Source organism: Mustelus asterias, chromosome 26 (assembly GCF_964213995.1).
Source record: "Mustelus asterias chromosome 26, sMusAst1.hap1.1, whole genome shotgun sequence".
NCBI lineage: Eukaryota > Metazoa > Chordata > Chondrichthyes > Carcharhiniformes > Triakidae > Mustelus > Mustelus asterias.
The window spans coordinates 29,294,865-29,309,638 of NC_135826.1; the positions used below are offsets into that span (position 1 = coordinate 29,294,865).

The window sequence follows — 14,774 nt, forward strand, 5'->3', positions numbered from 1 at the left end:
GACTGGATCAGATGATATAACTTGTCTCATGGATAGCTCCTAATTTATTCGACCAACATGCCACTTGCACAAGAGTTCAACTGGCTTTAAAGACAGCATTTGAAGGTGGACGTCATGCAATTAATGATTTTTCACCAATTGAGGCATTCTTTTCCACTTGGATTCCAAATTAAGTGGTGAGACTTGCAGTAGAGGGAAAACAAGCAAATAAAAGATCCATTTAAGGAAAATTAAAAATAGATAGATAGATTGAGATAGATATTAACGGCAAAGTTTTAATAATTAAAGAGAATGATAAGGAAGAGGAAAAAGATTTTACTTAATCTTATTTTACTAAACAATCTTGTCGAGGTAGCTTTGTTATAAGAGTTTTGGTGTTGCAAGTGCTTTAACACAAATGGTGAATAAAAATTTCTGCTGAACAAATTCAGTGTTGTCCATCCTCTGTATATATTCTATTACTTTCCCATTACCTGGTCCTTTTCCTGAAGCTTCCAGCTTTTTCAGGTTACTTATTTCATCCTCAGTGATGGTCGTCATATCTCGCCAAAAGTCAGCATTTTTCCCCTGCTCCAACTCCATGTAAACCTTAAGAGAAAGAAAAAAGTCAGTTAGTCCCACAAGGATCTTCAACTTATTCATGGTTAGACCATTTTAATATTTCTATTTCTAAATCATCTCACAGTCTAATTACTGGAGCCTTTCCCCTTGAGATTTATTGACACAAAATGCTCAAAGCATTAACACATATTGGATATTCCTAATTTGTATTTCCGCAGCAACCAAACCTCAATGGGGTATAGACATCATTTATGTGCGAGCCTTGATGATGAATGTTAAAAGGGAGCCAACTACTGAACACCTCGCAACGGAGCAGAAATATGGCCTCATTAAAGTTCACACATTTTCACGTCCAACAGGCGTTGTCAATGATCAGAAATTGAAATCTGGTCAACCTTCCTCATCTTAAACTTTCTTCCAACCTTAAAACACAGGCGCAGATCCTGGGACTTTCCTAATTTATAGAGCTCGGTGATTCATCAGTTAAATGTCTGCGTGGGTTTCCTCCGGGTGCTCCAGTTTCCTCCCACAGTCCAAAGATGACCGGGTTAGGTTGATTGGCCATGCTAAAATTGCCCCTTAGTGTCCTGAGATGCATAGGTTAGAGGGATTAGTGGGTAAATATGTAGGGATATGGGGGTAGGGCCTGGGTGGGATTGTGGTCGGTGAAGACTCGATGGGCCGAATGGCCTCTTTCTGCACTGTAGGGTTTCTATGGTTAAATGTATAGCCCATTAGAGGAGCCCAATTTACATCTAATATATGGTGCATTAGGAAGGCACGAGACATCATTCAAATCTCTGCTGAGGCGCTGACTATAGTTCATATTCATTGCTGGATTGAAGTATATATAAATCATTTCCTGCATATCTCCATTTTAAAAAAAGCTTTTGTCATTATCATTTGACAAACTCTTATGTACAGGTTGCGCATGAACACAATATCAGACAAACTCTAGCATCAAGATTAACAACATGCTTTAATATAACTATTAATATAGAAAAAGATCCCAAGGCACTTGAAAAGTGTAATCGGAAATGAATGAACATTGAGAAAAGGGAGTGGCGTCATCGAAAACATGGTGAAAGAGGTAGATATTAAGTTGGGGGGGGGGGGGGGGTCTCAAAAGGAGTTGAGAAGCTTGGGATTCCTCGATGGCTGAAGTCATGGCCATCAATGGTAGGGCACACCCCAGCTTTTCCTCTTAACCATGCAAATTATTTTTCTCAAGTACATATTCAATTGCCTTTTGAAAGCTCCCTTGGAATCAGCTTCTACCACTCTTTCAGGTAGTGTGTTCCAGACCAATGTAATCGCGTGTGGAATAATTTCTCATTTCCCTTCTAGCTCTTCACTTCCCACAAATTTAATCCCATCTTTTCCTCAATTTGTAAAGTGTTCTGAACATTTTGTGAAAATTCAAAGTTAGTGCAGCTGTGACATCTAGTGGCTGTACCTCAGAAAGTACATTTTCAAAAAAGGCCTGAGAATCAATTACTTAACAGAAAGAAAATCTGAAATTGACAAGAAATATGAAATAACCTCACAGTCAAATCTTAAATCTGTAAACTCGTTGCGGGACAGGACAAATAAATATTTTTTATCTTGATTGCTTGCCAGTGTTGAAGTTCATTGGGTCTGAGGCTTAAACATCAAATAAAAGCCATCTCCCAACTTCTACACTGTGCTAGTAGACTGTCAATGCTGAGACAATTACTAATCGAATCTTAATTCAAACTACAAAATATTGAACGATGTCAATTCAAATCTGCCCATATTTCATTAAAATTGCTTACTTAGAAAAATCACAAAATTTAAATATCTTGTCCAAGCAATAAAACTTCAAAGAAAGTGGATTACGCTCTATGGCGTAGCTATCAAGCAGTTATTGAATATAATTCATTACAATCACTACTATTACTACATTATGACAGTTATATTGAAACAATCGTAAGAAAACTCTTTTGCTTTTGGTGCTGAGGCATGCCAATGCTGAAACACTCTCCAGTGTCAAAATCAAATATTGCCAGAACAGAAATAGCATTAAACTTAGGTTTTAAAAAAAATCTCTCAGGAAATATGTGCATCTCAGGTAAGGCCGGCATTTATTGCCTATTCCTAGTTTCCCGAGATGGTGGCATTGGTGAAGGCCTCCTGGTGAATGTGAATCTCCAATAACCAAATCTCAAGACATCACTGAGAAAGAGGGAATAATATTGTATATACTCTGATATCTTCAAGAAGATCTTCTAAGTCTGATGCAGTCAGTCCATTTAGAAACGTGTAAGGTTCATGCATTTCCACAGCTAGATCATCATCCTCTGCACTGATGTATTTAGCAAGAAGATCAATTGGCTTGGCTCTGCCTCCCAAGATGCGGATCTTTGATCTAAATCAAAAAAAGAACGATTAGAAAGCCATCTTCTCACTATCATACATCAACATAAGGTACGGTCTTACTCAAATATTTTTTTACCTACATATTATACTGGGTACAATTGAATAGGATTATCATTGAGATATGCTAACAGATTGTAGAAGCAAAGCACACATTATGCAAACAGATTTCTACTTTAAGCCTCAGAAAAATTCACTTGTGCTTCACGTGACCAAACCAAAGTAACATTTGCATCAGACACAGCATAATTGCTTAAACAAATTTTGTTGAACATCCTACTATTACCCATGGTGACAAAAATATAAATCCCATCTGAGCTCAAGAAGTGGCTTAGGGTTGGTGCGCACACATGATTTCCAGCAGATATTGCAGTACTGCTACTGGGAACACAACCTCAGCTCATTTTCTTTTTATCTCAAGGGCAATCAAAGTGCCCCACCACTTCTCCAAGTTCACTGGATAAGGACGGAATACTTCAGCAGATGTTGGAAGTCAGAAATAAAAGCAGAAAATGCTGGAAATATACCGGTCAAGCAGCATTTGCGGGGAGAAAAACAGAGTTAACTTTTCAAGATGACTTCCCATCAATGACCTGAAATGTTAACACAGCTCCTCTCCACAAATGCTGCCTGACCTGCTATATATTTCCAGCATTTTCTGTTTTTAAATTGCATTTTCTATGTGTGTGAGACTCAGCTGCAGGTCAATTGACAAAGTGACAACTGAGCATTAGAACTGATTATTAAAACAAACAAGCTAAACAGTTACCAATAGGCAAATATTTATAATTTTTTACCGAAACACCACTTGGCCATTGTTGGCAATGATTCAACATCAAAGCTGTCTAAATTATGGTAGTTTTAAAACCATGCACACAATCTGCAAATGTTTTAACTTACTTCCTCTAACTTTGTTAATAAAACCCAATTGTAATAAAACAACATTACCTCCAACTCACATGGGGCAATATCACTGAAGATCTGCTAGTTATAAAATATGTATTACAGGTTACACTTTCCCCTGCAGACATACAGGATGTGATACCCAGTGCTGAATAGATATGTTCTCATACAGACAGAACTGCATTATTTTCAATCCAGAAAATATGCTGTTACGATCCCAGCTGATGTTACTACTGGGCAGTCAGGTCCTAGAGCGGAACTCCAGCTTAATAGATCACAACTTTTATTCTTTGCTTAGAGACACGGGTGAACAGAGTTACAGGACTGCTGATTAACTTTTAACAAAAGAATAAAACAAGAAAACATTGACTATAATATGCTCAGCTTTACTTTACAGATATACATAGGTTTATCAGGATTACATAAGTTCCAAAATATATTTCATGTTCTAATGTTTTCAGTTAAGTATGCATGATGTGGAGATGCCGGCGTTGGACTGGGGTAAGCACAGTAAGAAGCCTCACAACACCAGGTTAAAGTCCAACAGGTTTATTTGGTATCACGAGATTTTGGAGCACTGCTCCTTCATCATGTGAGTGTTGGACTTTAATCTGGTGTTGTGAGGCTTCCTACTAAGTACACAGTTCATGCAAACCAACAGGCCAACTGTGGTCAGACATCCACACTCTGAAACCAGTGACAGATGCCACCCAAAACAACTTCTGTGGATTTCTCATCAAATCCCCCAGATGCTTGTCACACTGAGCCAACGGCTTTCAATGGAACTCTGACTTTCAAAGAAGGGTTTTCAAACTCCACTCTTAAAAGGGCACACTTTGGAATCTTCTCCAAGGCAACGCTTTCTCTTTGATATCTTCACCAAGGATCCACAACTAGAATTTCAATCTCTCATATCAGTATTCTTCCACCCTAGAACACCACGTGCATTCAGACTTCCACACAATCTCTCAAGTACCGAGCCATTCCAACACAGGTGTCACCAACCTTAGGATTATTCAGATGTCTGGCATTCACTTGCCAACTTTTCCACATCTGCACCTGGCAGCTGTCTTTAATTGCAAGCCTCTCTCTGCCCCTTTCGTTAGCTTCAGTAACTGCATCTTGTTCAGATTCAGGTTCTTTGGCCCTTTGATTCAGTGTCTTCCTGGGACTCGTCTTTTCAATCCGTGGTTTCTGGAACTTCAGCTTTAACTTGCTTTCTGCATCCCTGTACTGTCCTGCCTGTACTGGCAGCTTCTGTGGAAAGTTTCTTGTGTTTCAGTTAATTGGTTCCAACTGAACTCAAATGTTTCTGCTTTTTCAGTGAGCCTCTGGTTGCTAAGCCTCAGCTAAGTACTTTTTATAGTCTGTATCTGCTTTTACATCATAAAACCTCCATCACAATGTGGGTAAAGTTTAAAGAGAAACTAAACTATAGACATGTAGGCACCTTTGTTTAACATAAAGCTAATTGGAGTATAAATCCTAGTTTAAAGTTTAAACTTACGCCTCATTCCAAACACATTACAAATATAAATTACTTAATCTCTATTTCCTAACTATGGAAAAAGTTATTTTACAGGGTGTAAGGAGACAGAGAAATATGTTCATGCTTACCTCAATTTGGCTTGCTGTAAATGGAAATAATCCTCCTGTTCTGCCCAGGTCTTGAAGTGTTCTGCTTCTTTCTCCCGCTGTAACATCTCCAACTCCTGTTCCCGCAGGGCCTTTTCTCGTTCTCGTTCAAGACGGAGCTGTTTTACCTAGAGCCACAAGAGTGAAAATTTTACTTAGATTCACCAAAAAACAAACTGACAATTTTCACTAGCCACATGGAAGTTCTATTGTACAATCAAATGAGGGTAAGTAAAATTTATTGAATTATTATTAATTCACAGGAGAGCGGTTTGCCAGTTTGAGATTCATCAACAACATTGTAAACTTGCTGCACGCATCAGTCTATCTGTGTTTTCATCTACTGTTATCTTTCACTGGAACTGTTTCTACAAAGTTGACACCTGTTTGTCAACAAGCTTAATTTTTTTATGCCAATAAATACTTTGTTAACAAGCCTGAAATATTACTGACAAAAATTGGATTTTTCTGACATCGGATCGACATTACACTCCATCAGTAATGCACTGGATATCAGCCTTGATTTGTATGTGCTCAAGCCCCGGAATGGGACTTGAACCCAGGACCTTGTAATTCAGAGGCAAGGATTCTACTAACTGAGCCACAATAGACACAAGTTTCCAAGATTTACCAATTGTTAATTCTCACAGACCACATCAATGTTGCCTCCAATAAACTGCACAATCTAAACGTAGTATTTCCTCAGAAATCAATAAAGTGTTAACCTCTAACATATTAGACTGTAGAAACAAACTTTGGAGCTGTAATTTAATAGGAAACATTGCTTAGTGTGAAGTGAGTCACTCTCTAGCAAGTGAAGTTTCCTTCACAGGCAACAGAACTAAAGCAAGTTTTTGGTTTAAAAAAAAGCAGCTATGGACTAACTCCCCTCTTTTTAACTGAACAATTATTTGATCTTTCTAATTCTCTTAAACACTCATTAGTCAGTTGCAACTAACTTGGGCCAGATGGCGGCTTATAGTTGCAGCCATTTTGAGGACACAGGGGACAGTAACCATGGAAGGTTTGTGGAAAATTAAGAGATATTAATCCATACTTTTTGCAATTCCAAGCGGTTGTCCTCTTGAATTCGCTTGTTTCGATCCTTTAAATCCTTTTCAGCAAGGTGACTAATTCCTTTCTTTTCCAGAGCCTATAATGCAAGAAATAAAAATGTATTTCAACAAAGCAGTTATATTTCCTTAACACAATATATTCTCATGATACAGAACAAAATTTGTAAAATCATAACACTATCAGCCAATTACAAGAATCAAAGGAAGCATTATTTTCAATTAAAGCTCCTTTGCATCTGTTACAAAGGATCTGTTACACTTATCAGCTTTTTTAATGAAAGGCACAAGTGGATTTCCTGTGTTAACTAGCATTAACTGACAATCATTTTAATGCTGTGCCTACTACATTGTTGGAAGTACATTAAACCTCCCTCTTCAGATGGGTGCGAGGGATCCCACAGAACAGAAATTACTCTGGGTAAACTTCATCCCTCAAACGACACAACCAAAAAAAAATTAACTGAAACAGAGTCCACTGATTCACAAGAGAGTATATCAAATATAGATGATTGTCTTCATAAAAGTACAATATGCAGAGGAAGAAATCTGAGATTGGCAGAGAGCAGTTTAGGATCTGGAAAAAAATAGTTCAATGGCAAAAGCCAACCAAAACAACAGTTTCCTATAACAATATCTCAACTATCATAGTCTTCCTGATGAAATTTAATTAGAGGTCTCATAGGTGGAAGTAAACAAAAACACATGGCACTTTGAGGGAAAACATGGGATGCTCCTGGTGCCCTGCCCAATATTTCTCTTTCAACCATCAGTACAATAGGTGATTTGTACATTGTCACATTGCTGCTTGTAGGACTTTGTGCAGCAACTCAAATGCTGTATTTCCGACACTGCAATAATGAACTACTGTACAAAAGTATTTAACTGGATACTTTCAAACACCCATCAGCCATACAAAGCAGTATATAAATGCAAGATCCTTCTTTCCTAAAGGGTTAAAAAAGGGTGGCATGGACAAGTTGGGCCAAAGGGTCTGTTTCCATGCTGTAAACCTCTATGACTCTTTATAAAATACTGAGGGAACTGGAAAGGGTGAGTACTGAGAGGTTTTTTGTCCTTGTGGAAGAGATCAGAAATAGGGGACACCGTTTAAAAGTAAAGTGTCTCCCATTCATGACTGTGATGAGGAGAGATTTTGGGCAGGATATTCCTGCCCAAAACATTAAACATTATTAAAATGAAGAACAAAACAGCTTTAGTGTTAGTAGCAACTCAATGAAGGGTGACTGGAATTACTTACGAACATACGAGTTAGGAATGGGAGTAGGCCATTTGGCCCCTCGAGCCTGCTCCGCCATTCAATAAGATTGTGGCCTCAACTCCACTTTCCTTCCTATCCCCATAATCCTGGACTCCCTGGTCATTCAAGAATCTAACTCAGCCTTAAAAATATTCAATGACCCTGCCCCCACCACTCTCTGGGTAGGGGAGCTCCACAGACTCACAACCTTCAGAGAAACAATCTCCTCATCACGGTCTAAAATAGGAGACCCTGTTTTTCTGAAACAGTGTCCCCTAGTTCTGATCTCTCCCACAAGGGGAAACAACGTCTCAACATCCACCCTGTCCAATTCCCTCAGGATCTTTTTCAATCAGATCACCTTTCATTCTTGACTCCCTGGTCAATCAAGAATCTGTCTAACTCAGCCTTCAAAATATTCAATGGCACCTGCATCCACCACTTTCCAGGTAAGAGAACTCCACAGACTCATGACCTTCAGAGAAACAAAGGGTGGAATTTTCCCATCCCGCCCACCACGGGAATCGTAGCGGGCAGGACACGGATCATGTAAAGGTCTGTTGACCTCGGGTGGGATTTTCTGGCTTTGGGGCGAGCACGGCAGGAATTTCCCGCCCAAAATCTCTCATCATGGGAGACACTTTACTTTTAAACGGTGTCCCCTAGTCCTGATCTCTTCCACAAGGACAAAAAACCTCTCAACCCACCCTTTCCAGTTCCCTCAGTATCTTATAGAGTCATAGAGGTTTACAGCATGGAAACAAGCCCTTCAGCCCAACTTGTCCATGCCGCTCTTTTTTTAACCCTTAAGCTAGTCCCAATTGCCCGTGTTTGGCCCATATCCCTCTGTACCCATCTTACCCATGTAACTGTCTAAATGCTTTTTAAAAGATAAAATTGTACCAGCCTCTACTACCAACTCTGGCAGCTTGTTCCAGACACTCACCACCCTCTGTGTGAAAGCAATTGCCCCTCTGGACCGTTTTGTATCTCTCCCCTTAAACCTATGCCGTCTAGTTTTAGACTCCCCCTAACTTTGGGAAAAGATATTGACTATCTAGCTGATCTATGCCCCTCATTATTTTATAGATCTCTATAAGGTCACCCCGAAGCCTCCCTCGCTCCAGAGAAAAAAGTCCCAGTCTATCCAGCCTCTCCTCATAACTCAAACCATCAAGTCCAGTAGCATCCTAGTAAATCTTTTCTGCACTCTTTCTGGTTTAATAATATCCTTTCTACAATAGGGTGACCAGAACTTTACACCGTATTCCAAGTGTGGCCTTACCAATGTCTTGTACAACTTCAACAAGACATCCCAACTCCTGTATTCAATGTTCTGACCAATGAAACCAGAATGCCGAATGCCTTCTTCACCACCGTCCACCTGTGACTCCAATTTCAAGGAGCTATGAACCTGTACCCCTAGATTTCTTTGTTCTATAACACGCCCCACAGCCCTACCATTAACTGAGTAAGTCCTGCTCTGGTTCAATCGACCAAAATGCATCACCTCGCATCTATCTAAATTAAACTCCATCTGCCATTCGTCAGCCCACTGGCCCAATTGATCAAGATCCCGTTGCAATGCTAGATAACCTTCGTCACTGTCCACTGCGCCACCAATCTTGGTGTCATCTGCAAACTTACTAACCATGGCTCCTATATTCTCATCCAAATCCTTAATATAAGCAAGTGGACCCAGCACCGATCCGAGGCACACCGCTGGTCACAGGCCTCCAGTTTGAAAAACAACCCTCTCCAACTACCCTTTGGCTTCTGTCATCAAGCCAATTTTGTATCCATTTGGCTACCTCATCCTGGATCCCGTGAGATTTAACCTTCTGTAACAACCTGTGGTACCATGTCAAAGGCCTTGCTAAAGTTCATGTAGATAACATCAACTGCACTGCCCTCATCTACCTTCTGGTTACCCCTTCAAAAAACTCAAATATGTGAAACATAATTTTCCATTCACAAAGCCATGCTGACTGTTCCTAATAAGTCCTTGCATCTCTAAATGCTTGTAGATCCTGTCTCTCAAAATACCTTCTTACAACTTACCCACTACAAATGTGAGGCTCACTGGCTGTAGTTCCCAGGCTTTTCCTTGCAGCCCTTCTTAAACAAAGGCACAACATTTGCCACCCTCCAATCTTCAGGCACCTCATCTGTGACTATCGATGATTCAAATATCTCTGCTAGGGGACTTGTAATTTCCTCCCTAGCCTCCCACAGTGTCCTGGGATACACTTCACATCAGGTCCCGAGGATTTATCTACCTTGATGCGCTTTAAGACTTCCAGCACTTCCGTCTGTTATATGTACACTTCTCAAGATATCATTATTTATTTCCCCAAGTTCCCTAACATCCATGCTTTTCTCAATAGTGAACAGTGATGAGAAATATTCATTTAGGATCTCACCCATCTCTTGTGGATCCGCACAAAGATGACCTTGTTAATCCTTAAGAGGTCCTACTCTCTCCCTAGTTACTCTTTTGCCCTTCATGTATTTGTAGAAACTCTTTGGATTCCCCTTTGCCTTATCGGCCAAAGCAATCTCGCAATCTTTTTGTCCTCCTGATTTCTCTCTTAACTCTCCTCCTGCATCCGATATACTCTTCAAGGGATTCACTTGTTTCCCAGTTGCCTATGCATGTCATGTGCCTCCTTCTTCTTCTTGACCAGGGCCTCAATATCCCGAGTCATCCAGGGTTCCCTACTTCTACCAGTCTTTCCCTTCACTCTAATGGGAATGTGCTTACCCTGAACCCTGGTTAACACACTTTTGAAAGCCTCCCACTTACCAGATGTCCCTTTGCCTTTCTACAGACTCCCCCAATTAACTGTTGAAAGTTTCTGCCTAATACCATCAAAATTAGCCTTGCCCCAATTTAGAATTTTAACTTTTGGGCCAGACCTATCATTCTCCATAGCTATCTTAAAACTAATGGAATTATGGTCATTGGTCCCAAAGTGATCCCTCACTAACAAAACTCTGGTGCAGCCGCATTTGGAGTATTGCGTACAGTTCTGGTCGTCGCATTATAGGAAAGATGTGGAAGTGTTGGAAAGGGTGTAGAGGAGATTTACCAGGATGTTGCCTGGTATGGTGGGAAAATCGTATGAGGAAAAGCTGAGGGGCTCGAGGTTGTTTTCGTTAGAGAGAAGAAGGTTAAGAGGTGACTTAATAGAGGCATACAAGAGGATCAGAGGACTAGATAGGGTGGATAGTGAGAGCCTTTTTCCTCAGATGGTGATGGCTATAGCACGAGGGGACATAGCTTTAAATTGAGGGGTGAGAGATATAGGACAGATGTTAGAGGTAGGTTCTTTCCTCAGAGAGTAGTAAGGGCGTGGAATGCCCTGCCTGCAGCAGTAGTGGACTCGTCAACATTAAAAGCATTCAAATGGTTATTGGATAAACATATGGATGATATTGGAATAGTGTAGATTAGAGGGGCTTTAGATTGGTTCCACTGGTCGGCGCAACATCAAGGGCCTGTACTGCGCTGTAATGTTCTATGTTCTAACACCTCTGTCACCTGCCCTTCCTTATTTCCCAAGAGGAGCTCAAGTTTTGCCCCCTCTCTCGTCAGGCCATCCACATACTGAATGAGAAATTCCTCCTGAATACACTCAACAAATTTCTCTCCATCCAAGCCTCCAATACTATGGCTGTCCCAGTCAATGTTGGGAAAGTTAAAATCCCCTACTATTACCATCCTATTTTTCTTGGAGCTATCTGTAATCGCCTTACATATTTGCTCCTCAATTTCCCACTGATTATTTGGGGACCTATAGTACAACCTATCAAAGTGATTTCCCCCTTCTTATTTCTCAGTTCAACCCATATAGACTCAGTGGGCGAACCCTCGGATATATCCCCTCTCAGAACTGCCATGGTGTTTTCCTTAATCAAAAGTGCAACTCCCCCTCCTCTCTTACCTCCTGTTCTATCTTTCCTATAGCATCTGTACCTTGGAACATTGAGCTGCCAGTCCTGTCCTTCCCTTAGCCATGTTTCAGTAAATGCTGTAATATCCCAGTCCCATGAACCCATCCATGCCCTGAGTTCATCTGCCTTGCCCATCAGGCCTCTTGCATTGAAATAAATGCAGTTTAATCTGGACTTCCCTTGCTTTTGCCTGATCTCTCTAGTACAAGTACTGCCGTTACTACTTAATGTGCTCTCTTTAACTTCTGTGCTGTTCTCAACCTTCTCTTCTGTCTCCTTAATGCTTTGGGTCCCACCCCCCTGCCAAACTAGTTTAAACCCTCCTGAGTGGCTCTAGCAAATCTCCCCGCCAGGATGTTAGTCTCCCTCCAATTCAGGTGTAACCCGTCCCTCTTGAACAGGTCAGCCCTTCCCCAGAAGAGATCCCAATGATCCAAAAATTTAAATTCCTGCCCCCTGCACCAACTCTCAAATCACATATTCATCTGCCTAATCTTCCTATTCCTACTCTCACTAGCAATATGTCTCAATAAGATCACCTCTTATTCTTCTAACCTCCAATGGATACTGGCCCAGCTTTTCTTCTGTAGGGGCAGCACAGTAGCACCATGGTTAACACCACTGTCACTTAGCGCCAGGGACCTGGGTTCAATTCCAGCCTGGGGTGACTGTGTGGAGTTTGCACATTCTCCCCATGTTTGCGTGGGTTTTCTCCGGGTACTCTGGCTTCCTCCCACACGCCAAAGATGTGCAGGTTAGGTTGATTGGCCATGCTAAATTGCCCCTTAGTGTCGGAGGATGATCCGGGTAAATACATTGGGTTACAGGGATAGTTGGCAGTGCAGACTCGATGGGCAGCATAGCTTTCTTCTACATTGTAGGGGTTTTATGAGTTCTAAGCCTCTCATCCCAGTGGGGTGAATCTTAATGCAGCTGACCTCTTTTTAGGGCAAACCAAATAAACAAACTCAGATTAAGTCAGGACAAAGCAAAAGGGGCAGCTCCCCAAAAGGAGGGGGGAACAGCCCGAACAAAAATCAAAGTACAAAGGAAGCTTAAAAACATCAAATTAAAATGTGATTGTCATGGTCAATAACGCACCCCAACCCCTGCGGTGCCCAACGGGCACGGAAGGCGTCAACCGCGCCCGTGGACACCGCATGCTTCCTCTCCAGGGACACCTGGCTGCGAACGTAGCCGCGGTAGAGGGGCAGACAGTCAGGATGGACGGCCCCCTCGATCGCCCGCTGCCTGGACCGGTAAATGGCGCGTTTCGCCAGGCCCAGGAGCAGGTTCACGAGGAGGTCGCCATCCCGACCCTCCCCTCTCCGCACCGGATGTCCATAGATCAGGAGCGTGGGACTGAAGTGCAAACAGAACATCAATAAAAGGTTCTTTAGGAAAACAAAAAGGGAGTACAGCCTAAGACACACAACATAGACATGGTCCACGGACTTCACAGGGCCACAGGAGAACAAGACATTCAACAGCAAACGGCTTTGCAGCAATTCACAGTGACCTTTTGCCATTTGAAGGTGCCCAGCAGGTTGTTGTCTCCAAAGGGATTGTCGGCGTTCGTGTAACCCATGTACTCCTCGCTCCAGCCCATCTTCTCCCTCTTCTTCCTCTCCTTGGCCTCTTTCCTGGCCAGGCGGCGGGCCCGCTTCTCCTCGGGGGTCTCCATGGCCTTGGCCAGTTCCCGCTGCTGCTTCTTCTCGGCTTTCTGCTTCAGCTTCTCCTGCAGGCTCAGCAGGCGGCTGACGCTGCCCGGGCTGCCGGAGCGGGACGAGGGGGCGGAGGAAGAGGAGGAGGAGGAGGAGGTGCTGGAGGGGGAACGGGAGCGGCCCGGTCGGCGGTCGGGGGAGCGAGAGCGGCCCGGTCGGCGGTCGGGGGAGCGAGAGCGGCCCGGTCGGCGGTCGGGGGAACGAGAGCGGCCCGGTCGGCGGTCGGGGGAGCGAGAGCGGCCCGGTCGGCGGTCGGGGGAGCGAGAGCGGCCCGGTCGGCGGTCGGGGGAGCGAGAGCGGCCCGGTCGGCGGTCGGGGGAGCGAGAGCGGCCCGGTCGGCGGTCGGGGGAGCGAGAGCGGCCCGGTCGGCGGTCGGGGGAGCGAGAGCGGCCCGGTCGGCGGTCGGGGGAGCGAGAGCGGCCCGGTCGGCGGTCGGGGGAGCGAGAGCGGCCCGGTCGGCGGTCGGGGGAGCGAGAGCGGCCCGGTCGGCGGTCGGGGGAGCGAGAGCGGCCCGGTCGGCGGTCGGGGGAGCGAGAGCGGCCCGGTCGGCGGTCGGGGGAGCGAGAGCGGCCCGGTCGGCGGTCGGGGGAGCGGGACGCCTTCCTGGAGCCGGCGGGAGGCGAGCGCGATCTTGTCCGTCGATATCGCCGCCGCTCGGCCGGGCTCCGCTCCCGGCTGCTGCTGCCGGCGCTCCGCCGCCTCCTCCATCCCGCATCCCGGGAAGTGGAGCGGCTGCGGTGCCGCTTCTCCTCCCTCCGGCGGCCTCTCCGCTCCGGGCTCCGTCTCGAGCTCATCGCCGTCCAACCGTCAACCCAACCGCCATGGGGGGGGGGGTCCTACCTCACCCAGCGGCGCAGGCCTGACTACAACCTGCCTGATTCATTAATGGCTCCCTTAAAATCACCAACGTCGGATAATAATATCTCCCCTTTGCCATAGTTTTAAAAAATCCACGAAAGAAAAAAAAGTATGGCAAATTACCACGCCATTAAAAATCACAGATGGATCAGGCGGTTTGTATGATACGATAAGGGGTCCTTTACTGGTTAGCGTCTCGTAGAAAGTGCGCCACAGGTGGCAGGGAGCTGCTGTCAGTCTGAGGGTTCAATCATTCACACAGGGGAGTGCTGTGTGGGGCTGGAGTGGGGACACTATATGGAGCTAGCAATCCTGCGGCGAGTAACTCACCTCCTGACTCCCCAAAGCTTGTCCACTTTCTACAAAGCACAAGGGGTGGCACAGCAGTAGAACTGTTACCTCACA

General features: G+C 44.0%; 1 protein-coding gene across 1 annotated transcript in view; it reads right to left on the reverse strand.

Annotated features, from left to right (window-relative positions):
- The window catches only part of cactin, a 20,066-nt gene extending 5,712 nt beyond the window's left edge, over nucleotides 1-14,354 (reverse strand). The window contains exons 1-5 of the mRNA XM_078198721.1: nucleotides 13,307-14,354; nucleotides 6,554-6,649; nucleotides 5,479-5,624; nucleotides 2,788-2,950; nucleotides 463-588 (exon numbers count right to left, since the gene is read on the reverse strand). Coding sequence (XP_078054847.1) covers nucleotides 463-588; nucleotides 2,788-2,950; nucleotides 5,479-5,624; nucleotides 6,554-6,649; nucleotides 13,307-14,305 — 1,530 coding nt within the window. The 5' untranslated portion in view covers nucleotides 14,306-14,354. The remainder of the gene's footprint in view (nucleotides 1-462; nucleotides 589-2,787; nucleotides 2,951-5,478; nucleotides 5,625-6,553; nucleotides 6,650-13,306) is intronic.
- Between the last annotated feature and the right edge of the window lie 420 nt (nucleotides 14,355-14,774).